We start from the raw sequence: 24,693 nt of genomic DNA, 5'->3' as shown, positions 1-24,693 counted from the left end.
GGCCCCCCCCCCCCAGCCTGGCGCACTCGCCACCCTCTTCCCCTGCGCTCCCCGCTCCTCCACCCCAGGAGGCCCTGCAGGCCTTTCTGTGGAGCCTTGCGTGGTCTGAGAACCCTGTTCTCCAGACACCAAAAAAGAGGAGCCTTGCACTTGTGGTCTGTGCATCTTGCTGAAATAAATTTAAACTTGCCTCACTCCTCTAACCACTGTGGTCTTGATGCTCGGATCTTCTGTATTTTGAATTGAGGCTCCGCAGATGACCCCAACTTACTATCTAAATCAGGACCTCTCCGTTTTCATTCTTTTTTTTTTTTTTTTTTTAAGATTTTATTTATTTGTCAGAGAGAGAGAGGGAGATACAGGCAGAGGGAGGAGCAGGCTCCCTGTTTGAGCAGGGAGCCTGACGCAGGGCTCAGTCCCAGGACCCCGGGATTATGACCTGAGCCGAAGGCAGACGCCCAACCGACTGAGCCACCCAGGCATCCATCCCTTCGCTCGATTCTTCATTGCCACTGGAGTAACTGTTTTCCAAAATCATGCGGGGTTTCAGCCTCTGTAGAGATGCCACGTTGAAGACAAACAGTTGGCATGTTTATAGATGGAGTTGTTCAAATGCAGTTTTATTCATAGAGTTCTCCTTTTCCAGGATTGTTGTCACATAATATACCTTGTGTTTCTATCAAGGAATGGGACCCATGCCCAAATCATGTCTGCCTTTTGTTCTAAAATAAGCTTTCCTGGAGAGCCTGGCTGGCTTAGTCAGTAGAGCATGCCACTCTCGACCTTGGGGTCGTGAGTTCAAGTCCCACGTTGGGGATAGAGTTTACTTTGAAAAATAATAATAAAATAAGCTTCCCTGCACATTATTGTTTCCCAGGTGTCTGCTCGCTCCTGGGACCACAACGAATTCTTTGCCCAGTTTGCTGGTGACCACACTCTGCTAATGCCTGGCTACTCCGTAATCCTTGAAAAACTAGCCGAAGGCCTAGACATTCGGCTCGAGTCTCCAGTGAGTATCGACAGCAGTGGGGAGGGGCGGGTGGCTCTGGATTGGCCTTGTGTTTGGAGGATGCGAAGCGTGGGGGACGTGGATTACACAGGAGACACACGTGCTTGCTGTGACCTTGTTCGTTAGGTAGCCCCGCTGTTTGGAAGCGACAGTGGCGCAGATGCACCTTGGTTACTAATGTGTGCGGGAGTCTCATAACCTCCCCGACACAATGCATTTATGTTCACTCTAAAGTTTTCCCTTCGCGTCTTTGTCCTGATGTGTTTGTACTGTGCATCGCCCTAATCACAGAGACTGTCATTTATGTGTATATTTTGCTTTAGATAAACGAGCATAAAGATTTTCCCTATTCTGACAAAGTGTTTATAGATTTTAGTGACTGGGTGATAGTTCCCTGAAGTAAGCTGTAAATGTCATTTAGATCCCTGAATGCTAGGGATCTTTGGGTTCGGGTAAACAGGAAGTACTAGTTCTGCTCGGTTCTTTGGAGTCTTGGAGATAGAAATTCACATGGTAGACTTGGAGAGGATCCTGGATCATATGGCTCCATCCCTTGTGGTTTTCGTGATTGTTTTTCTTGAGCAGGTACAGAGCATTGACTATTCTGGAGATGAAGTGCAAGTCACCATTACGGACGGGACAGGCTGCAGAGCACAAAAGGTAGGTGATCGAATCTCACTAGGTGCTGCCAGGGGTCTGTGGATCTGGGAAAACCGTGTTTTCCACCAAAATGTTTGCCTTTGGCAATCTGCCTGGAGCCTTGTTGGGGTCCTGAGGAGTTACCTGTCTGCACTCAATTATGTGTGCATCTGCAAATCCGATTGAATTGATCTAACACTGTTTAGATTCATGGTGGATGGAATTCTGAAAAGTGTTTCTTTAAAGTGGGTTCTATGGTACATCAGTACTGAGAGTTGAATAAGAAAAGAAATCCTTTGGCCAAATAAGTTTGAAAAGTATTGTATACTGCACTCTACTTTTTGGGTTAAATATGAGTGTGTTAAAGGCTCTGAGAAGTTGTGCATTACAAAAAAAAAGTTACTTTGTTTAATTCAGTACTTTCCAAGTTGGTGGTGGGGTTTTTTTTTTTTTTTTAGTTTGTTTTGACGTGGAATCATTTTTCAATTCAAGACCGCTCTCTGTTTTCATTTTGAAACTGGCAGAAGTACTTTTATATTATTGGAATTTTTTGTAAACAACTTCAGTAGGTGGACAGTGGCCACAGTGTTATACTATGTGACATCACACGGAGATTTCTATGGTGTTGGAGAGCAAAGGTGCTTCCTTGGGGCAGAGGAGGATTAATAAGCCCCGTAAATTTATTTCGGTTTATTTATGTCTGAAATGAGGACCACAATGTGTAACTGAGAGACTGTCACTGGTTCCTAGATTAGCTGTATTCTGCACTTTCCAGTTATATCCAAGTACTCTACAGTCCATGATACTCATACAGAAGTAAAGGATCGCATGTCAAATGAAGAGCCGGGGTCTAATGTATGAGCCCACGGGGCAGGTCCTCCTATTATTCCTGCCATTGACTCTCGGGGGAGTTAGGAGTGGTAGGATGTAGTCCTTGGACTGGTAGTGCTTCTCAGTCCTGGCTCAGGTTAGAATCACCTGGGAGGGGCTTACAAAGAAAGACTGCAGAACCCCACCCCGCAGAGATTCTCAGTGAATCGTGCTGGTCATGTTTGTAACACTTCCCCAGGTGAGTCCAGCATGTGGCCAGGCCAGCGACAGTGTCCTTATCTGTGAGCCCCAAAGTGAGAATCAGCCTAATATCTAAGGCTTCTCTTAGTGGTAAAAATTTTTTTTAAATACCTCTTTTTAAAATTGCAAGTCAGCTGATGGCTCAACCACTGGGATTTTGTGACTCTGCCTCTTGTGGCCTCTGCCGGCTCACCCTCTGCCGGTTCACCCTCAGCCTGACCCTAACCAGGCACCTTTGCCTTCCTTTCTTTGAATCCGGCTCTCCAGGGCTATTAGGGCAGAGCTGGGTTTCAGAGTCTGCTCCGAAACATTTAAAGGAAGTCTTTTTATGGTAGTCTGCACACATCACATGGTTTGAATTGGAAGTTTCCAAACCATCTTATAAGTGAAAGATTACCACCCCAACCTGATAAACTGATTAAACATTTGACGAACTGTGGTCTCTAGGCTGCTTGCACCGAGATCTGGTGGGAGTCCCTGGCCAGCGTATGTTTATCTCTTTCGCCTGTTTGTTTACCTTCGCTCATGTGCTCTTGAAAGCTTTTTTGTTGTTAAGAATCTATCTACATCTGGGACGCCTGGGTGGCTCAGTCAGTTAAGCGTCTGCCTTTGGCTCAGGTCAAGATCTCAAGGGTCCTGGGATCAAGTCGCACGTCAGGCTCCCTGCTCAGCGGGGAGCCTGCTTCTCCCTCTGCCCCTCCCCCTGCTTGTGCGCTTGTTCTCTGACTAATAAATAAATAAAATCTTAAAAAAAACTAGATCTTATTTCCTTGAAGTTCTTACGCATTCAAAAGAATAATTTTTTTTTTTTTTTTTTTTAAGATTTTATTTGAGAGAGAAAGAGTGAAAGCACAAGAGCAGGGTGAGGGGCAGAGGGAGAAGCTGACTCCCCACTGAGCAGGGAGCCTGACACGGGACTCGATCCCGGGACCCTGAGATCATGACCTGAGCTGAAGGCAGACGCTTAACCGACTGAGCCACCCAGGCGCCCCCCCCCTTTTTTTTTGATTGCATGATGATGACACAGAAAATGCTTTATACTTTCTAAAAGTTCCCTGTGGCAGAAAATGGTGACACAGTCACAGGAAGAACTCTGGCCTTCTGGGGTCCTGGAGTTGGGGTTCAAGCCAAACACACGAAACCTTTGATAGGGCTCTGGTAGCTAGGGTGCTTGACGTTCAGTTCCATCGCACGCTCCTGTGTGCACACGTGCGCGCGCACACATACGCACTTCCCAGACTCCTAGTGGCTGAGGTTCTAGATACGAAAGGTGCAGCCACTCAGCTACACTAGCGTGGGACTTGGAAGGCATGGTGTGACGTTTGCTTCACTTCTGGCAAGCGTGACGGCCAGGGTGTCGGGCCCTTCTGCAGCGGGGCCAGTGGAGGCTCCAGGGTCCACTCACTCGCCCCAAGGGAGTCCCGAGTGGGGCATGAGGAACCCATTTTGCTGGTGCAGCTTGCTCTGTAAGCGACACGATTCTGGAGCCGGCAGCAGGACTGATGGCTTCTGGCTGTGGTTGTGGTGACATGGTTCTGGAGCCAGAAATTTCCTGATTGTATGGAGAGACAGCAGCTCTTTGATGGCCGGGTTTTGTGATGGGACTTGGAGAGTCAGTCCTTCTTGAAGGCTCCATTCGCACCTGTTACTTCAGTTCTCCTAAATGATTTTATGAGGGCGCCTGGGTGACTCAGTTGGTTAAGCGACTGCCTTTGGCTCAGGTCATGATCCTGGAGTCCCCGGATCGAGTCCCGCATCGGGCTCCCTGCTCGGCGAGGAGCCTGCTTCTCCCTCTGACCCTCCCCCCTCTCATGTACTCTCTCTCATTCTCGCTCTCTCAAAATAAATAAGTAAAAATCTTAAAAAAAAAAAAAATAAATGATTTTGTGAGCCATTGGAGAGACCCTGCAATAAATTTTCTCCTTAAAATTTTTTTGTGGTTCTTTGTGATTAGAATACTCCATACTGTTTTTGATGTGCTTTACCATTTCTGAAACACACTGATGTATATTGTAAGAGTTTTTGTTTTAAGCATTACCTCAGTTCTTTGAGGTTAGTAGGGCACAGGTACTGGCCACACATCAGGTAGTGTCGGTAATGATACACAAAGATAGTTCTCCTGACTCCATATTTAGGGCCATTTCCTCTTACAGTACTGCTTTTCAGGATTGGGATCCATTGACTCTTTTTACTCAGGGTTATTCTAAACCATCAAGACCTTTCTGTGAGTTCTTCCATGTGGATGTCACTTCTGCTCAGCCAGGCACCCTTGTGCAGTGAACAACCTGCCCAATAGTACATGACAGCCCTTGTTCTTCTCAATATAACATGGGACGTTGACAATCTCATGATTGGCAGTAGAGAGGAGTGTCCTTTGTGTGTTGAGAATTTCCTGGAAATGAATCCACTGAGTAGTTGTGGTGTTAGGTTCACTTGCTTTTCTGTGTTCACTGTTCATTTTTTCTCACAGGTATTAGTCACTGTCCCACTCGCCTTACTGCAGAAGGGTGCCATTCACTTTAACCCACCGCTGTCAGACAAGAAGATGAAGGCTATCAACAGCTTAGGTGCAGGCATCATTGAAAAGGTGACTATGGCACTCAAGCCTCAGAACTAAAGAGATTAAAGTCAGATGACCAGAGTTCCCTGGCTTCTGGTATTGGGAAGTAGTGGATAATTTTTTAATTCAAATAAAATTTGAAGATTTTCTTTTCATTTGAATAATCGTTCATGAAGCATACAAAAGGACTTTATCAAAACGAGAGGAGGAGAGCTGGCCGAGGTCTGAATTTTGATGTTAGGAAAATGAGTCTTGTTAACAATTCAGAATTTGAACTTAGCATATAAATATGTAAATAAGGTAGTTTTTTTTTTTTTTTTTTTTTGGCTGCTTTCTATGCCTGCCCTTCATTAATTGGTCCCAATGAGGAGAGAGTTTTACTTCCTCTGCCTTTAAAATCTTCTCTAGCAGAACGTGCCAGCGCTACAGGGGATCCTGGCAGTCCTCAGGGTGGCTAGAATTGATCTTAGGGACATTTGCTTCAAGACCAGGTCTCAGGGATGCTTTGCATCTTCAGATCAGCCTGGTGGTTGTCGGTGGGTCCCACCATTGTCGGTGGGAGTACGGGACTGAACAGCACAAAAAGCCAGATGCTCACAAGAGAACAAACGAGACAAGCACATGGAAAGGGAACATTTAGGTTTTTGTTTTTGTGCATAGCTCTTTAGTTAAGGACTATAGGGTGCTTCTTAGAGGTTGCCGTACTTCCGATTCCAGAAACTCCTAACCATCTTTCTCTTGCTCACTTTCCAGATTGCCTTGCAATTTCCTTATCGATTTTGGGACAGTAAAGTTCAAGGGGCTGACTTTTTCGGTCACGTACCTCCTAGCGCCAGCAAGCGGGGGCTCTTTGCTGTGTTCTATGACATGGATCCCCAGGTAAAGTCGCCGGTGAAATGTGGTTTGAATTTCCCTTCCTACGGTTTAGAATTCGGTCAAGCTCAGGAACTGACGGACGTGGTGGATGCTCTAGATCTATGTTGATATGCTTGAGGATACCTGGACTGGTATGTTTTCCTACAGGAAAGGAGCCCCAGCATCTGCCATATTTTCTTCAAGGGCTCATATTGCTCCCCGGGAAGTGGATCAGTGTTTCAGGCTGGTGGGGCGGCCTCTTAGGCAGAGTCCGCACAGCACAGTAACGAGCAGTACCTGAACGGCACTCTCGAGGGTCCTCCTGTGGGCGCCGAAGGGCAGGATGGGATTGGCCCGGAGGAGGGCAGGCGTGGTGTTGGCCCGTGTGACCGGAGGGGGCGGTGGGCGGGGCACTTGAAATGTACTATTGATGTCCTGCAAAAGAATCACCCTGGTTGTTCCCTTTTCTTCTTCCCTCCAAGAAACTGCACCTTAAAAGGTTTCTCTGGGGAGCCACGGGCAAAATTTCTTTACCGCTTGAGAAGGACTTTTCCCCTGATTTTATTTGCAGATGTTCCTCCTCCGGCTTCTGTTTTTTCTAGAACAAGTTCTCATAAGGGAAAAGCCAGGAGCAACCCTGACTTTGATATTTACCCTTCTTCCTGAGCTTTCCAGCTGCAAACAACAAAATGTATAGATCCATAATGAGTTTTGTCAGGGAAGCGGGCTGGGGATTGAAAGGAGGAGGAGATAAGGAGGTTTGTGAGCATGGGGTCCTTCCCGATTTGGAGCCGTGCATCTAGGGACCTCTGTCCTGAAAGCCGAGGGTGTAACCTGCCTGTGCCGCCTCCCGTGTCTGCAGAAGCAGCACAGCGTGCTGATGTCGGTGGTCGCCGGTGAGGCGGTGGCGTCCGTCCGGACCCTGGATGACAAGCAGGTGCTGCAGCAGTGCATGGCTGTCCTCCGGGAGCTGTTCAAAGAGCAGGTCAGAGAACCCAGCGTGCTGAGCCAGCCATGCTTGCGTTACTGCGGACGAAGGGGATGGGGCATGGGCTGCGTCCTTCCTTCTTCCCACGTCCAGCCTCCCGCCTCCATACCTGGACCCGGCCGCGCCAGGGGCCGGAAGTCCAAGATAAGGTGCAGGCCGGTCTGGTTTCTTCCGAGGCCGCCCTCCTTGGCCTGCACATGGGCCTCCTCCTCCCTGTGGCCTCACCCGGTCTTCCCTCTGTGCTGGTCTGTGTCCTCTCCTCTTCTCATAAGGACACCAGTCAAACTGGGTTAAAGCCCACCCTGAGGACCTCATTGTAATGTGAGGACCTGAGGATAGCCCATTCCCAGATAGCGTCCCCTTATGAGGTACTGGGGGTTAAGGGCTGCAACGCAGGGGTTTTAGGGGAACACAGATGAGCCTACAGCAGTCTTCCGTACCACCTTTCACACCATTGACTTCCTTTTTTGCTCACATCACACACTTCCCTGCTTCCCCCTCCCTTCCTTTTTTGTGCTAATCCACAGGGGGGGCTGTTCGCTGGGCAACTGCACCAAATGTGGCAGGCTTCACGAATTTGCATGTCAGCCTCACACACAGGCCATGCTCATCTTCTCTGTATGGTTCCCCTTTTAGTGTATGTGCTGCCTCAGCGAGCACCCCACCCCCTTGCTTGCCCAAGGATGTCAAAGGCTCCGCCTTTTCCCCACGTCCTGTATTAACCCAAACCCCGGCCAGCTTTGACAACTTTCCTTTCGAAGGGGTATGGTCCAGAATTTTCTCCCACCGCACAGACGCAGCTCATCCCTGTTCTGTCTTTTCTCCAAGGAGCTCAGGGTACTTCGTGTTTGTCAGTTTACCAAATCTCACCGTCTCCAGAGATCTGTCAGTGGCGTGGCTTTTATCTTTTTTGAATAAAGGAGTAGGAGTAGAAAGAGTTGAAATGACTCAAAAGGAACCTAAGGAACGAGAGGCCCCCCGGGAGGGTGTTGGCTTATTTTACGTGATGTGATTACATCTTCCAGTTGTCCCTCGCTTGGGGGATTTTGCCCCAAAACTTGTTTCCACGCTCCTTAGTTGGAACTTTGCACATTGTTTCCGTGGAAATACTTTTCATGCTGGTGCCTGTCAGAGGCACAGAGTTCATTTGAAGCTTCGTGAACGTGAAACCCCCCGGCCCGCGGCCCTCGGGTGAAGGCTGCTGAGACTTCCAGGACGGCCCCTTCCCGTCCGCCCCGGGCACCCTCCGCGCCTGCCGGCGTCGGGATGTCGGGTCTTAGCCGCCGGGGAGGGCCCGCTGGGGGGGGGGGGGCGCGCGTCTCTGGCCGGAGACGGTGTAGACGCGAGAGGTCGGGGGAGGGGCTGCCGGCGGCGGGGGGCGCGGAGGGATGATCCCCGTTTCTAGAGGCGGCGGGACTGGCCGGGTGTCGCTGCTCCGGGGCCGCAGCACGTGTCAGTCCCTCTTGGCTCCTGGTTCACGGCTCCTCCGCTGGACACAGGAGGTCCCAGATCCCACGAAGTATTTCGTCACTCGCTGGAGCACAGACCCCTGGATCCAGATGGCGTACAGCTTCGTGAAGACGGGCGGGAGCGGAGAAGCCTACGATATCCTCGCCGAGGAAGTACAAGGAACGGTCTTTTTTGCTGGCGAGGTGCGTGTCGGGATCCCGAACGCGCCCACCTTCGTTTTGGTTGCTTGCCTTGCGTTGAAGGGGGGCATGTCCGGGGTTTCAAAGCAAAGTCAGACGCGTTACGACACCGGGAGCGTCTGGGTGGCGCGGTCGGTGAGGCGGCCGCGTCTTGGTGGCAGCTCAGGTCCTGAGCTCCTCAGGGCTGGGGGGCCGAGCCCCGCATCGGGCTCCGTGCTGGGATGGAGTCTGCCTCAGCGTCTCGCGCTCCCTCTCCCTGCCCCCCTTTTCTCTCTGTCTAAAGTAAAGCTTAAAAAAAAAAAAAAAGCGTCATGACACCAGACAGCTCCTCACGCTCCCGGGAAAGCTCCCGGGAGAGCCGTTTTTAAGCCTGCCGTTTCTTCAGGAATTTGCTTCCTGTTTTCCGACACTTCTCTCGTTGACCTTGGCTGCGGCCTCCTCAGCTTGAGGATTTGGCCCGCGTGGTGGGGCGGGTGCCCCCGAGGGGGGCGGCGCCGCTTCCTGCTGAGCCGAGGCGTCCCCGACGGCTCGCGCCGCTTTCCGGACGCGCGTCGCGGCCCGCCCCCCTCAGCCCGCCTGCGGCCTTCCCCGCAGCTGCTGGGGCGCCCGGGAGCTGGCGTGTTCGCTCCGCTGCCCGAAACCCCCTTCCCGGCGCCGTCCGGCCGTGCGCTGGGGCGCGCTGGGCTGCGCTGGCCGGCCTCCGGGACCCCTCACGCCTCTCCGGTGTTGGCGTTTTTATTTCCTACATCCCTCTTCTTTTTTAAAAAAACGTGTTTTTTCAGTTGGGGTAAATTACACATGACGTACAATTTACCCTTGTAACTACTTTCAAGTCGGTAAAGCACTTTCGCTCCGTGGGCGGTTGTCACGGTCCGTCAGCCCACGGTTCTCGTGGCTGGGCTTCTCTGACCTCCACCTGAACACGGACAGACTCCACAGACTCCCCACCTGGAAGCTTTGGGACCCAGTTTCTTCACGTTAGGGCCTGAGAAGTCAAATCGTAGGAAGTGCATGGACTGCTGTTTTGGCAAATGCTCTAAAATTATTTTTCCGTAATTGTTTCTAATATTGAAGGGTCCCATTCTTCCTCTGTAGCGCATGAGCCTCGCAGAGACCGTTAGGGGTCTCGTGGTCACCCCCGCAGTACACTTGCTGGGATGGAAGCGCCCGTGTCCTGGTGTAGCCAGTCACCATATCCGGACACCATCGACGACGGCCCGTTTCCATCTTGAACGAGGCTTTGACCATCTTGACTGTTTCTAGGTGTATAGCTCAGTGGCATCATATACAGCGATGCTGCTGTGCCCTCATCACCACCATCTCTAGAACTTCCTCATCCTGCAAAACTGAAACTTGTCCCCGTGAAGCAACACCGCCCAGTCCCCCTCTCCCAGCCCCAGGCTACCACTTCTCCACCTTCCATCTCTACGGGTTTGTTCTGGGCGCCTCTTCCTCCCAGGATGAGGATCCTGCAGTGCTTGTCCTTTCGCGACTGGCTTCAGCAGAAACGTCCTTAAGGTTCATCCACGTTGTGGCACGTGTCAGAATATCCTTCTTTTTGAAGACTAAATGTATTCTACCACATGTATAGATCCCATTTCTTTTTCAAAAATATTTTATTTATTTGAGAGAGAGAGAGCATGAGCAGGGAGAGGAGAGGGAGAAGCAGGCTCCCTGCTGAGCAGGGAGCCCGACACGGGGCTCGATCCCGGGACCCTGGGACCATGACCTGAGCTGAAGGCAGACACTTCACCAACTGAGCCCCCCAGTGCCCTATAGATCACATTTCGTGTATGCATTCATGTCCTGGACGCTTTAGTTGCTTCCACGTTTTGGCTGTTGTGAGTAATGCTGCTGTGAACATGGGTGTACCTGTGTCTTCAAGAACCTGCTTTGGGTTCTCTGGGGTATATACCCAGAAGAGGCATTGCTGGATCATGTGTTAATTCTACGCTTAATTCTTTGAAGAACCACTACACTGTTTCCTACAGCAGCGGCATCATTTTACACTCCCACCAGCAATCACAGAGGTTCCAACACTTGAGATTGTTTTAAGATTGATTTATTACTATTTTAGAAAGAGAGTGTGGGTTGGGGGGGGCAGAGGGAGAGAGAATCTCAAGCAGATTCCGTGTTGAGCAGGGGAACCCGATGCTTGGTTCAGTCTCACGACCCTGAGGTCATGACCTGAGCCAAAATCAAGAGTCAGACACTCAACCAACTGAGCCACGCAGGGGCTCCATGATTTTCTGGGGTTTTTTAATAATGGCCATCGTAATGGGTATGAAGTGGCCTGCCTTCTTTCTTGGTTTATTTCTGTTGAGAAATGTTATGCTGTTTTGATCCATAATTTTTTCTGTGCCTGTTTTTGCTTGTGTGTTATCTAGATGCTCATATCCTTCAGTCTTTTTTTTCACTTCTGATCATTTTCTCCCATTTCTTCCTCTTATTTCTAGATATTCTATTGCATACGTTGGAACTCCTTAATTATCTGATTTGCTTCTCTTTGCTGTTACTCATCTCTGTCTTCTTATCCTATTGTTGTGGTGAGGAGATTCATCTTCCCACCCTTGAATTGACTTAGGAAATTTTGGCTCTTTTATGAGCACGTTCTTGTCCTTGGATGATTATTCTGGTAGCATCCTTTTCTTGCTTCATGACTCCTGAGTTCCTGTTTTCCTTTAGCTTCTGCCTTCCACATGTCCAAATATCCCATCCTTGACTGTCTGCTTAGATTTGAGCAAGGCGTTCTTATAAAAGCCTACCGAAAGCTCCTGCAAGCTTGCCAGGGGGTGGTTGGATCCCCACACATCAGTCTATCTATCTGTAGCTCTTTCCTCTGGGAACATGTAGTTTCTCTTTGTTTGGTGGCAGCTCCTGACATTCTGGGCGCCAGAAGCTTTGCTCTTAGTTATGAAGACTTGACTTAATCCCCGTATTGTTCGGTGCCTCACCCTTGCCTCCTCAGATCTCTGGGTGGGTTGTGGCAGTGGGAGTGGGGAACCTGGTGAGGGACCAGATTGCTCTTCGTAGCCTTCAGTCCTGTTTTCACTCATGCCCAACCTCTGCCTCTGTGGTTCTTGATGCCTCCAGTGGCTGAGATTTCTAACTGATTCTTTGGGAGTGAATTGGTTGCTTTTGATCCCCCCAGCCCACCCCCTTCCCAGATGTAGCAGAGTGAAGCGAATTGTCAGCACTCTTTGTATGTTAGCTTAGGACCACACACGTCTTCTAGTGTCATTGAAAATGGGAGTTGGTGTTACCTTTTCTCTTCCTGACTTTTGGAGGATTACAAAAGAACGTCATTTAAAAGCTGGCTATCTTGGATTCGTCCTTGGCCTGCAGAGAGCCAGCTCTGTGGGAACAGAGCATGACTGCATGCCGGGCAGCAACTATCAGCTGCTTCCAGAAGGTCTTTTAGGCTCACGTGATAGTTGTTACCTCACAGAGAAAAAATTTAAACCCATTTCTGTTAGGTTTCTGCCCGTCTCCCCTGCTGGTACTTGCATCCTTGCCTCCTGATCATGATGCCTCCATTTATTGAAGTCTTTGGCGCTGGATATCTTCGCTCCATCCCAGCCATCCATCTAGGTGACATGGCACATAGCTTAGTTCACACGGAGCTTCCTGTTTCATATCCTTCCCCATCTTCTGAGGTCTGCTTACCGCCACGTCAGTGGCTCTTCTCCACAGCTACATCCCAGACCTGGTCATTGCTCTCACCCCCGAAGACACAGATCAGGATTCTTTTTTTCCTGTCCTGGCTTGCTGGTTCTTTTCCAGCTACAACCTCCTGGAAGTAACTCCGCTCTGTCCTTCTGTTCCAGCCATCTAGCGAAACTCCCACTGTGGATGGATCGGTTCGTGTTCACTGCCTCCCTCATTGCTGATTCTAACAGCAAGATTATTTGTCTGATGGGGGGGGGGGGGGGGGCAGGGACTGTGTCTTACTCATTATTGTTAGTTCCAGTCCGTGGTGTAGAGAGATCATAGCCTAAGGACTGGCACACAGTACTTCACAGGACTGCAGAGTAAGTTGTGGAATGATCTGGTGAGGTATGGTGGGGTAACCAGAGAAGTTCAGGGGCAGTGATGGGGAGTAGTGTTCATAGGAACACAAAGTGCCATCCATCTTTGAGGGTCAGAGAAAGTTAAAGCTTGTATTCTGTTGATTATCATCTGAGTTCCTTAGACATGACCTCAAATTATGCAATTATTTCTTACAGGCAACAAACAGGCATTTTCCACAAACTGTTACAGGGGCATATCTGAGTGGTGTTCGAGAAGCAAGCAAGATCGCAGCATTTTGAATAGAATTTGGACCCAGCTTTCTTCTGTGCCCCAAATGGTAAAGTTTGAAACACATGTTAAACCTCACTTTCATAAAACCAAACAGAAAAACCTCTGAGAGCATTCTTAGCCCCAAGAATCCGTCTCAAGCACTTATATTTAATTGCTTTTTCCACAGGTTGATGAGGGCTAAGTCCTCTGTATTTCAGAATAAGGCAGAATAGGACCTTAAATTAAGATTCTGGATTGGATTTCTTCCATGGTTGGAGACTCCCCTTAAATTTGCTATTTTGTTGGGCTCATCAGTTTTCAAACATTGAGAAACCAAGCAGCAATCATTAAAAACCCAGATAAAGCCATGTATTTTTCTTCTGTGACAGTTTATCAGTATCTTTGCCAATGAGCCTTAAGACTTTTATATAGCTCCAATATTGAGCTTTTACTTAAAATTTAGGTAAGAATCTTTCCATTTCGGATGCAGCACAAACTCTTCAGTTAAAAGTAAATGAAACTTCTAGACTGTTTTATATTGTACATATTTCTTTCCATTGGGTTATTCAAAAGAAATTTAAATTCAGGTATCTTTTGTGATACATTTTAGATTTGTGCACTCATTGGCAAAACAACATTTTCAGTTCCTTAAACAGCATAGGTATTCTGTCATTTAGAATGGGGTAGAGATAGTCTAGTCTTCATACTTTAGACCATTTAGAATATGGCTATTTTTCTAAGAGCCAAGTTTGGGTGGATGGCACACTTTAAATAGCCTTAATTTTGGCACCCACTAGCAAAAAGATCTTTCTTGTCAGAATACTTTAGTAAAGAAACTTCCTCTCCTGCCTCTTTTTAAAATAACGGATTCAAACTTCAGGAGTATTTTTTACAGCATTAGGTTTTCAGTATTCCATAGGCAGGTCCATTGGAAAAACAGAAAAAATGGGATATCCTGGTAAATATTACACATTTAAAGCCATATCTTAAAAGCCTGAGAACATGGCAGATACTTTTTCCTTTTTTCACTTGTAACAAAATAATTCAATTAAAATAAACACTGGTTTCAGGGTCTTCAGAATGCTGATCTTGCCAAGAAGTTAGAAAAGTGGATGGTAACTTAAGTGCTTTTGTTTTAAAAAGTGTGAACAGTTCTTTCAATTATATTAGTCTGCTTCAAAAAGGGACTCAAAATGACTTTAAAGACAGTTTGCAAAATATTAGGTATTTTTAAAATTTAAAGTTAGCTTCTAAGTAGAAATAGTATTTTATGCAAACTTTAGACAGAATTTAGACACATTCCCTCCCCATCAAAGTGTGATACACAGAAAAGCCAACAGCCGTAAATTGGTTTCAAAGTTGGGTTAACACAGGAAAATGTTGATATTTAGATTATCTAATGAGACTCATTGGTACTGATTGGGAAGTATTCTGCTTTAAAATGTTATGTACTAAAATGTTTAAAGAACAGCATGTGTTTAGTGATAAACGCAAAATATTTTCAGTTTGAAATGGCTCACAATTGTTTAGTTTCTGGGCACTTGTACTGTGCTTACAAGCAAACTAAGGAAAAACCTAGTTAGCTCAAGTACAGTAAATACGTAAAAAATTTCCTGTCTCAAGTGACTCATTTGACTTTTTGTTCGTTAAGGAACCACGGTACTTTTCTTTTCTTCTTGAGTTTGTTTTTCACTGTTTGAAGATTTTGTAATTGAATAGCAGTGAATACAGTGTTTTAACTGCACATTGTGAACAGCTGGTTGTGTAAAACTGCTTAATAAAAACTAGACTTGTTTTTCAAATACACTGTGCACTGTAGTGATGAGTGTACCCGTACTAGCTACGCCTTACCCATGAGCTTGCAAGCACCCCACCAGTCCCCTCCTCCAGACCTTCTGTAGCTTTTGCTCACCCCCTCCCTTTCAAGTAAATGATCATAATATATAAACAGCTGTTAACGATAATCACCCACCTTCTATGAGATCACTTCCCAGTTTTCCTTTGAGACCTCTCCATACAATGTGAACGTGGTCCGTTATCACTGAACGGCACTCCAAATTAAATGGGTCATGGGGCTAAATCCACCTAAAAACCGCTGTTCTGAAATCCTCAGCTGGGCGGGGGGGGGGGGGGGGGTAGGGGGGATGCTACAGGAACCATAAGACATTAATGCAAGAGACAAGAGCATGGATTTATTATTTTTATTGACAAGGTTTATAGGAACAAATTAAATATTTAAAATCAAAGGCCAATTCTTAGGTCTCACTTAGTTGTTTACTCCATTTGTATTTATCAAGAAACAAGTCAAACCTGTTAAAAAACCTAACCGTCAACACATACCATTTTTATGTATTTCTATGGATGGATTTTTATTTTAAACACTCAAATTGGTTTATCAAAGGCCTAATTCTCTCATAAGTAGCATTGTTTTATTTTAAAATTCAGAGATTATTCAATAAACTGATTAAGACAACTTAAAAACAGTCTCGTTCAGGAGTGGTCTGTATATTGATCACCTAGAATCCTGATTGGCCAAAATTTAAAACCCAAAAACCCTGATTCCACAAATACATTAAAGTTCTTTAATGTTAAAAATAAGTCTTTTATCACTTTTGAGAAATACTTTGTCAGAGATACCCACTATTGCCTACATATTATCTTCTAGCATTATACTCCATACATTTATCATAATTATAAAGGTGGCCCGGTTTCCTGTAAATATCAGCATTTTATATGGGCAAAAGCAGTTAATAAAAATCAGTTCATTTATTATAAGCCAAATGTGCTTGTACTTAATCCCACCCTGTCCCCAAATTTTGAAGTTCTGATGTATTGATTTGGTTGATACCTAATATAAAATGTATCTACAGACACTTGCAGAGTTAACACTAAAACTACAAATTGATGACACTTCCAAGGCAGAGCAGAGAACGATCTGTTCCTTCAGTGTTTTCTCCACTGAATTCTGACTTTCACTGCTCCGTCATACCATCTGGCCGAACACTGACATTTCATAGTTTTACTGTAAAGATACCTACCTAGAGTTTAAAAATTGATCTGCACAAAAGAAATAAAAAAACTTTATATACAACAAATTTTTTTTAAAAATACAAAAATAACATCTGTCACTTTTGTCATGCTGACAATTTGACATATATACACATGCAGCAGAAAATTTCCAATTGAATCTCAATAGCTGAAGCCTGTATATTTTTAATATGATGAACACACTGCCACTGACAGATGTGTATTCAAAATATTTCGTGTACTAAATACTGCCTTAGTCTCTGCATGTATAAATGTCAGGAATAGTTTGTTCTACTTGATTAAAAGTTCTTTCTGAAACAAGCGAATACTAAGCGCGCTAAAAACTACAACAGTTTGAGAATCTATGATCTCATATAAAGAAATCCAAAATGTACAAAATACAACTATAAAAGCAAGGAACAGTTACTGCCATGCAAAATTTTAAACTAAAAACTGCATAGAAATGCAATTTAAAACAACAAACTCAAATTTACTTAACACTCAAGATAAAAAGATCAGCAATAAGTTCTACCAACACAATGCTTGCAGGGATTTAGAAAAGGAAATACATTCTCTTTGCTGGTATAATGGTATAAATCAGATCTTTACATCCACGGGACAAGTCACGTCTCCTCTGCCTCAAGAAATCAGCTGCAACAAGAGAAACATCATTTTCCTATACCGAAAATACGTCAGGAACACAAAAATCATAACCTCCCCCCCACTTCAAATTGTTTTTTACCACTGTAACCTTGGGAAATCCGTTGGGACCAATAGCAAACTCTAGCTACTGTTGATCTTCTGCCTCTGGTGGACAGCGATTGTGCTCGCTATGAGAGTGGCCGGGACGCACCCGGCTGCCTGCGTACACTGCGGGCCTGAGGTCCGTTCGTCTCGTCACTACTGTCCGGACTGTACTTCTAAGCTTTACAGTGGGAAAGAAAAATATTTTCCCCATCTATTTTGAGAAAATTTGAGGGTCGAATGTGATATATTTGGTGACATGAGTATTTTGAAACGTATGCAGTATTTGATGTACATCAGTCCTTTGTCTTAGATGTTCAAAATGACCAAAATTAGAAAAGGTGGACATATTTACCTCTTTCACAGTTGTTTTTATGAAATCTTTTCTTTCAGTTAAATCATAAGCAGGATAATTTTCATATACCTATAGTGAAAAGGAAAAAGATTAAAAGTAGATTTAGAAATCCAGTGATACTCTTTACACCTCTGCATAAAGAAGAAATGGATGGCGTGTACGCCCAGCTGCACATCCGCACAAGTGTTCCCGCTCAGCAGACTCAGCTGCAATGAGCAGACGATAACCCAGCGTGCGGGCGTTCTCCCTGCTCTACCGGCTTCTGGGAATACCGCTGCCGTAGAGACACGGGCGAGGCGGACAGCTACGCAGCGCTCTTCCGTAAGGGGACTAAGCTCTTTATGTCGGCAGGTGACCTGCCAGAGGTCTCCTACAGGCTTCCTTACGCTTCCTTGTTAATGTCCTCCAACACTCCTGAGGCTCAACGTGAACTCTGATGAGCTTCAGCCTCCACTCCACCACTCTGCCCCCTCCCCTAAGTGAACTCCCCAAGATCCAGGTGGTCTCAGGAGTCCTCTATTCCTAAACTTTTCTAAATGTCCCTCTCTTCTGTCAACTGGCTCCCCGCTGGCTGACTTCACAAGGACTCCTGGGCTGACCCCGTGCGCACTTGCGCAGGCTTCACTCCTGAGGTAAGCAAACCTTTTCAGTAAAGGGCCACAGAGTAAATGGTTTCAGCTTTTCCAGGAACACAGTTTCTGTCACAACCACTCAACTACACAATCGGAGTGTGAAAGCTGCCACAGACAACGCTGGAATGAATGCAGATGGGAAGATAGATTTGGCCCACAGGCTGCAGTTTCTGCGAACAGAGTCAATCATTTACATCATTCCAGTTGTTCGCCCTTGTTCTTTCTCTGCAAAACTCTGACCTTGAACTGGTCTAACTACCAACTTTTCTATACCACTTTTAAAGGACTGGTCCCGGGGTGCCTGGGTGGCAGAGTCAGCTAAGCGTCTGCCTTCAGCTCAGGCAGCTCAGGGACCCCAAGTCGGGCTCCCTGCTCAGAGCAGGGAGTCTGCTTCTCCCTCTGCCCCTCACCCCGCTCGTTCTCTCTCAAATCAATAAAATCTTAAAAAAAAAAAAAAAAAAGAATAAAAGACTGGTCCCATTTCAAATTCATGGTATCCACTGCCAGAGCCTCTCCAGCAATCCCTCTAAATATCCCATCAGGTCCTCCGTCATGCCGTCATTCCTGTCAATGGCATTTTCACCCCTTCCTCGTTTTCGCTCTTGGCCACGAAGCCACTATTACGCATTCCTTCCACTTTCTGACATACCTCTTCCCCTCGAGCTTATTTCTATCTGGATCTATCAATATTCCCCATGTCCTTTACCTCTGCAGGAACCCTTTCCGTAACTCTCCCCTGCCATCCCAGCACTGTCTCCAAACCTAACTAACAGATAAATGTGCTTTCTCTCCCTAATCTGCTTAAAAATCTTTTATCAGCTTGTATCTCCACCCCCCATTTAGCTACTATTTCCTTTCTAAAGCAAGCTACTTAAAACAGAAGCTTTAATTTATTCACTTTCCTCACTATTCATTCTCAATCCAAGGGTGAATAACCCTTGCATTTACCATCCTTGAAATTGCTCAAAATTATCTACTTGCTGAGTCCAAAAAACCCCCCTCAAGTTCTCACCTGACCTCTCCATGTTAATCATCCCCTTAAAAAATTACGTAAGTGTATCCACAAAAGTCAAAGGCACAGAACTTTCTCTGCACTCCACTCTGCCCTTGTCCCTCCCCTCAGAGGAAACCAGTTATCAGTTCGCTATGTATTCTTCCAGACCTTTAAAAAACGAGTTTTTACACAAACACATAAATGTATCAATGGCAATACTGTTTTTCTGTATTTACATAGATGGGGTAATATTCTATATGTTTTATAAAGTTGACAATACCTGGAAGGCTTTTCCATGTTCTTCTGAACTGCTACATAAAATTCCAAAAATACAGATGTACCAGTTTAAACATTTCCCTATCGATGGCCAGTTAGGTTCTGATTTTTCAATATTAACAGACATGCTGAACATTATTGTAATCATTTTGTGCAGATGTGACTATGTCTTTAGCATAGAGACCTAGAAATGGAATTGCTAGGTTAAAGGGCATTTGCAATTTAAATTTAAGATACTGCTTAATTGTTCTGCAAAGCTGTTACAACTTTAAGCATGAGTATGTCTCCCTATACCCTTGCCAAGCATGAAAACTATTAACCTTTATAAAGATTGTCAAGCTAATAAGCAAAAATATTTCAACTTTTATCCTCGAGTAGGGAAAGTGTGTTTTCATGTTTACAGGGCATTTCTATTTTTCTACCCATGAGCTGTTTTCCATAGCCCTGGACCACTGTCCCATGGAAGGGCATGACCTTTTTTTTAACTGGCACTGTCCTTTCCCTTCTGGAAACTGTCTCCTCTCTCTCTTGGCTTTGATAGCACCTCTCTCTGTACAATTTTTTATATTTTGTAGAAATCACTTCTCAACTCTGAGGTGAATGGTCTCCAGGACTATCTGTCCTTTGCTTTCCTCTATCTTCTTGCCTGGGCCACCTTATCTAAGCTTCTGGATTTAACTCCCAGCAGTAGCCCAGTCTGGCTTTCTCTTCTACCCTGGAAGAATTACAATGGTCAGTTTCTCTCACCTGGATGTTCCCAGCACCTCATCTCATAATGTCTAGAACAAAACTCCTCTTTTTCTCAAAGTGTACCCTTTGTTCTGCTCCCTAGATGGTTAAGGCAGGCGTGCCCTAATACCCACAGCTGAGCAAGCTCTGATGAGGCTCTCTTGATTTCGGACGTGGATTATGGCCACCATGTAACTTTGATTATGACAAACTTGGGTTTCTTGCCTCTCATCCCATTCTTTTTCTGTCCTTCTCGATGTGTCTGGGATGACTCTTAAAAATTGGATTGTGTCAGGCCCCTGCCGATCAGCTCCCAATACCCCACTGAGCCTCTCAATTCTCCCATTAGTTTCAGGGAATAAACTGAACTCCGCCACAAGGCATACAGGAGTTCTACAGAACTTCTCCTTTTCTTCCCTAACTCCTGTGATGACTTCCTTCCAACTCTAGTCTTCAAATTAAACTAATTACTATTCCTTGTGGTCACTGTCCTATTTTATGCACAGGTGTCCATATTGCTCAGCTGTATAGCACAGCTGATGCTCTAGGCTCTCCTCCCTGCTCCCAGACCCAAGCAGGTGCAGCTCCTTCTGTGGTTGTGTGGCACCTTCTGCACTCTTCCAGCCCAGCCCCCACCAACTGTCCAACTCACAGCAACAGCCGTCTCCTATCTCACCTCACAGTAAGCCCCCAACAGCCAAGTAACGGATTCCCCAACTTTACCCCCAAACCTATCTGAGTGCCTGGTACACAGTAGAGGCTCAGTGAATGCTGAATGAATAAATAAAAACAATAATGAAGGTCTTAAAAAAGTATAGAATATTTTACCTTTAGTACATTTGAAATTTTAATTTGGTTTTACCATGAGAAACTAGATTCTAAATCTCCCAGTTCTGATCTAGAGTACGGAATCTCTATGGACTCCTATTCAAGACTAGGTCATTTTATTTTTTGAGCGTCAGAAAAACTTCACAGAAGTCCGAGCTAAAAACCTGATCTATACCATCTTATTAAGAGTAATGCTGAAAGGGGCGCCTGGGTGGCTCAGTCGTTAAGCGTCTGCCTTCGGCTCAGGTCATGATCCTGGGGTCCTGGGATCGAGCCCCACATCAGGCTCCCTGCTCTGCGGGAAGCCTCCTTCTCCCTCTCCCACTCTCCCTGCTTGTGTTCCCTCTCTGTGTCTCTGTCAAATAAATAAAAATCTTAAAAAAAAAAAAAAAAAGTAATGCTGAAAATAAGGTGGTCCATGAGATTGTTTTTTAAAATATTGATCTACTTAAGTAATCTTAATCTCTACACCCAACGCAGGGCTCGAACTCACAACCACAAGGATCAAGAGTCACAGGCTCCTCCAACTGAGCCAGCTAGGCGCCCCGAGATTCTGCTTTTTTTAAACTAACATAATCTAAGGATGCATCAATAAAAACAGTTCCCAGATCAGGACAAGAAAGTTTTCTCTGCAGTTTGGAATGTATCACTTTAACTTTATTCACTGTACACATCCTACTGTTATTTATGAAGTAACTTCAATGGGGCAGAGACTTTTGATTTATTTAATGCAACATCCCAGCACCTGTAAGAATGCCTGGCATATAACAGTTCAGCAGACATTTATTCAGTGAATGCATGCACGTAAGAATCTTGCTTTGAACTGAGGGCTGAGTGGAAGAATTTTTCAAATAAAAGCAAAATGATCCAAGTGGTTTGTCTAATTACCTCCTTGCAAATCTGCTTCATCGTGACTTCCTCCAAGTTGGCACTGGCCAGTAATTTCTTCACGGTTTCCTTTAATTCTTCATCTGTAGGAGGTTTCTTTAATTTTTTAATTAAAGGTTCATCATCTGAACTATCCTCGGATTCACTTTCTAAAAGTAAGATAAGCATTCATTAGATTCTCAAAGGGGTATCAGGTAAAATGATACATCACCACTCTACAAATTAGGTACATAACATGCATTGACATTGTCAATTTTGAAAAATTACAACTATAAAAAAACTGGTATACCACTTCCCCCCAGCCAATTTTCTTTGCAGTTTATCTATTTTCCACACACACTTCAAAACTGTTAGAGTTCTACCTTTAGAGTTGCTGCAAATGTGTCATTTCTAACATACCTTTTTTGGAACTGTTTTGATTCTTCTTGGTGGTGCTGCTATCTGCCTTCTTAACATTAGCACTTTTTACAGTTTTCTTACTTTTAGAAGTAGCTTTCTGTTTAGGCTTTTCTCTTTTAGAGGTCTTTTTTGGTGGCTGGTAGAAAGGAAAGCAAAGAACATAGATCAATGATTTTAATTCCATTCCTCTATTCCTCTGTACCTCTCAACAATATTAGAGAAAATTAATGTATTCAACATCACCGATGAAAAATTACTAGTTATCAATTTCTGAGATAACCAATATCCTCAACAAATTTCACTTTAAACAAAACTAGTCACGAGAAGAATCAAACACTAAAAATAAGATGCCCAAATTTATTACACACTATAGACAAAAAACCTTATATGCACTGTCCTTACTTTAATCTTAAAAAATACCTCTAGAATATAGGTGCTATCAATGTTCTTCTATTGTCTCTCCCAGCTAGAATGGAAGTTCCATGAGGACCAGGATTTTTTTTCTTTTTTAACACTCTAAGGTCACTGATGTATCCCTAACTCCTAAAATAGTGCACCAGGCACAGCAGTTGCTCAGTAACTATTTCTGAATATATGAGGAGACTAAGGCTCGAGAGGTATTTTGTTCACAGCCACATAACTAACAAAATACACAAGTGAGGTTCAAATAGATCTGACTCCAGAACCTGTTTTCTTAAACACTGACTCATAGCTGATTAAACAAAAGCAAAGTATATACACATGGATAGATTAAAATGACAAAATTATAATTTATACTTTGTCCCAACCAGGGTCTTTGAAATTAGGGAACATTAATTCATTTAATTAATTTTCCCAAAGTAGAAGCATCTTATATAAGCAAATAGCTCAAGATAACCTAAAATCTCATCTTTACACACCAAAAATATTGCAAATCACTTCTGACAGAATGTCTCTCCAAATGTTTTATATTTTAATTTCTGATTATCATAATTCTTTAAAAAAAAAAAAGATGGATATTGGTTTGAACTTACTTTTAAAATTAAAGTATATAGATCAATCTGTTCCAAGAGATAAGTGGGCTCAGATGTATCTCTTTCCTCTTGCCAAACTGCCATCACTATGTATTCACACCAGGCCACCACCAGCAGCCTGTCCCTACTGCTGTAACGTACTCTTGGCAGGCAGCTGGCTAAGCTGGCTAGTTTAACTGCCACTAAATAATGCATTTGAGACGTGGCAAGGGGCCGAAATGCTTTCTAAAAGTAAAGTAGATGAGCTCTACCTATGCGTTATTATTTAGAGGCCACTTTTACTTATTTCCTAATTCTTGGAGGTGTTCTGAATAGTGGGGGGTGCTGGAAAGGTTATCACTGGTTCATCAATTCTCTATGACTAACTTGACCTAAGTTTTATCAAGTATCCACCTAATTCAGAAGAACCACACTAAACTTTAAAAGGGAATCCTAAAATTTCCTAAGTTCTGTTGGTGTATTTAATACATAAAATAATCACTATTATGTATCACATTTTAGTCAAAGTTTCATAAAATCTGGATCTGTAGGTGATTAAAATACAAGAAAATAAGAAAGGTTTGGGGAGAGTGAGCAAGGGATAACAACATTATAAGCATTATTACTTGATCCCCATCCAAATAAGATAATTAGAATCACATACTTAAAATACTTCCAGAGCCTTTTAAGGCCACGGTATACAGCTGTCATTAAAATTTTAGAAGGCACACAATATGGCACCATTTTAAAACCTGCAAATCGGGAGTAGTGCTAGTTTGACAAAGTATAAAAATTCACAGTGATAAAGGATAATTAAGCCATCTCCACAAGATGTCACCACTGGACAAACCCAAAGAATTAAAACTATGCTGCTTTCTATATCTCACATCATCTAGCAGAGACAGTGTTCCCCAGTTTTTTAAGTGAACAACTAGCCTATTAAGAGAAACACTGTAAACATATGGTCACACGCACTATAGAAACCTAACAGGTAAGAGTGTGGGCTCTGGAGGCTAGCTGCCTGGTTTCAGATTCTGGCTCCAGTTCCCTCATTTACAAAATGAGGGAAATGTAACAGTACTTAATAAATGCATTAATACATGGAAAGTACTTTTTTTTAAAAATTTTATTTTATTATGTTATGTTAATCACCATACATTACCTCATTAGTATGGTGCCAGGCTCATAGGAAATGGTTAATGAATATTAGCTATTATTACTATTATGAGTGCTTCCTTTTGTAAAGGAATTCTTTCATTAAACACATGTAGTAACTTGGAACTTTTAAAGTTTTCTTTAAAAGCAAGGCACATATAAAGAATAGATACACAGAACCAAAGCAGTAAGATAGACTCTGTTAACTAACCATGATATATTGTGCTTATTTCATTATGTTCTCATAGATTTTACTGGACCCACAAACATCCCTGTTATAATAAACTGTGTTATTTATACCGGATTTCACTTATCTTTAGTAACCAGTTACAAGTTATTCTGTGACAAATTGAAGGTAGGAATTCAAAAAAGTGATAAATGTTGTTGGCATGGAGTAGCAGTGAAAACGTAGTAGTAAAATAATCAAACTCTACAGAACCACATATCTTCAGGTTTCATCTTGAGCAGAGAGGCAATCAGACTAACTCCCACTAGCCTTGCCGATGTAAAGAATCACCTCCGTTGCCCGAATGATAAGTTTTAGGTACGTACAGAAGAGGTCACTATGAAAAATGGGGCATCCCAAAGGACATTGGTACTGGGACACAATGGACAATTTCTG

At 44.3% G+C, this 24,693-nt stretch overlaps 2 protein-coding genes and 1 non-coding gene across 6 annotated transcripts in view; 1 reads left to right on the top strand and 2 right to left on the bottom strand.

Annotated features, from left to right (window-relative positions):
- Window positions 1–14,854, top strand: part of KDM1B (lysine demethylase 1B) — a 58,697-nt gene extending 43,843 nt beyond the window's left edge. For all 3 annotated transcript variants that reach the window (XM_064597115.1, XM_054505714.2, XM_045866318.3), the window contains 7 exons: window positions 878–1,009; window positions 1,595–1,669; window positions 5,190–5,306; window positions 6,033–6,158; window positions 6,997–7,119; window positions 8,622–8,774; window positions 12,998–14,854. In XM_064597115.1, coding sequence (XP_064453185.1) covers window positions 878–1,009; window positions 1,595–1,669; window positions 5,190–5,306; window positions 6,033–6,158; window positions 6,997–7,119; window positions 8,622–8,774; window positions 12,998–13,081 — 810 coding nt within the window. In that variant the 3' untranslated portion in view covers window positions 13,082–14,854. The remainder of the gene's footprint in view (window positions 1–877; window positions 1,010–1,594; window positions 1,670–5,189; window positions 5,307–6,032; window positions 6,159–6,996; window positions 7,120–8,621; window positions 8,775–12,997) is intronic.
- On the bottom strand, window positions 7,676–7,782 carry LOC123838051 (U6 spliceosomal RNA). The gene has a single exon (XR_006789390.1). It is a non-coding gene; the product is annotated as a U6 spliceosomal RNA (small nuclear RNA).
- Window positions 14,855–15,239: 385 nt separating the features above from the next.
- Window positions 15,240–24,693, bottom strand: part of DEK (DEK proto-oncogene) — a 33,300-nt gene continuing 23,846 nt past the window's right edge. Inside the window, exons 8-11 of one of the 2 annotated variants that reach the window (XM_064597113.1) lie at window positions 21,925–22,060; window positions 21,526–21,674; window positions 17,179–17,247; window positions 15,240–16,730 (exon numbers count right to left, since the gene is read on the bottom strand). In XM_064597113.1, coding sequence (XP_064453183.1) covers window positions 16,719–16,730; window positions 17,179–17,247; window positions 21,526–21,674; window positions 21,925–22,060 — 366 coding nt within the window. In that variant the 3' untranslated portion in view covers window positions 15,240–16,718. Of the gene's footprint in view, window positions 16,731–17,178; window positions 17,248–19,093; window positions 19,265–21,525; window positions 21,675–21,924; window positions 22,061–24,693 lie in introns of those variants that run through there. The other variant, XM_064597114.1, reaches the window with a different exon arrangement.

This window comes from Mirounga angustirostris, unplaced genomic scaffold (genome assembly GCF_029215605.1).
Source record: "Mirounga angustirostris isolate CCGP_5_RB_7025 unplaced genomic scaffold, mMirAng1.0.hap1 SCAF_8, whole genome shotgun sequence".
Taxonomy (NCBI): domain Eukaryota; kingdom Metazoa; phylum Chordata; class Mammalia; order Carnivora; family Phocidae; genus Mirounga; species Mirounga angustirostris.
Note: the sequence above shows the minus strand (reverse complement) of the source record. Positions and strands in the feature narration are given on the sequence as shown.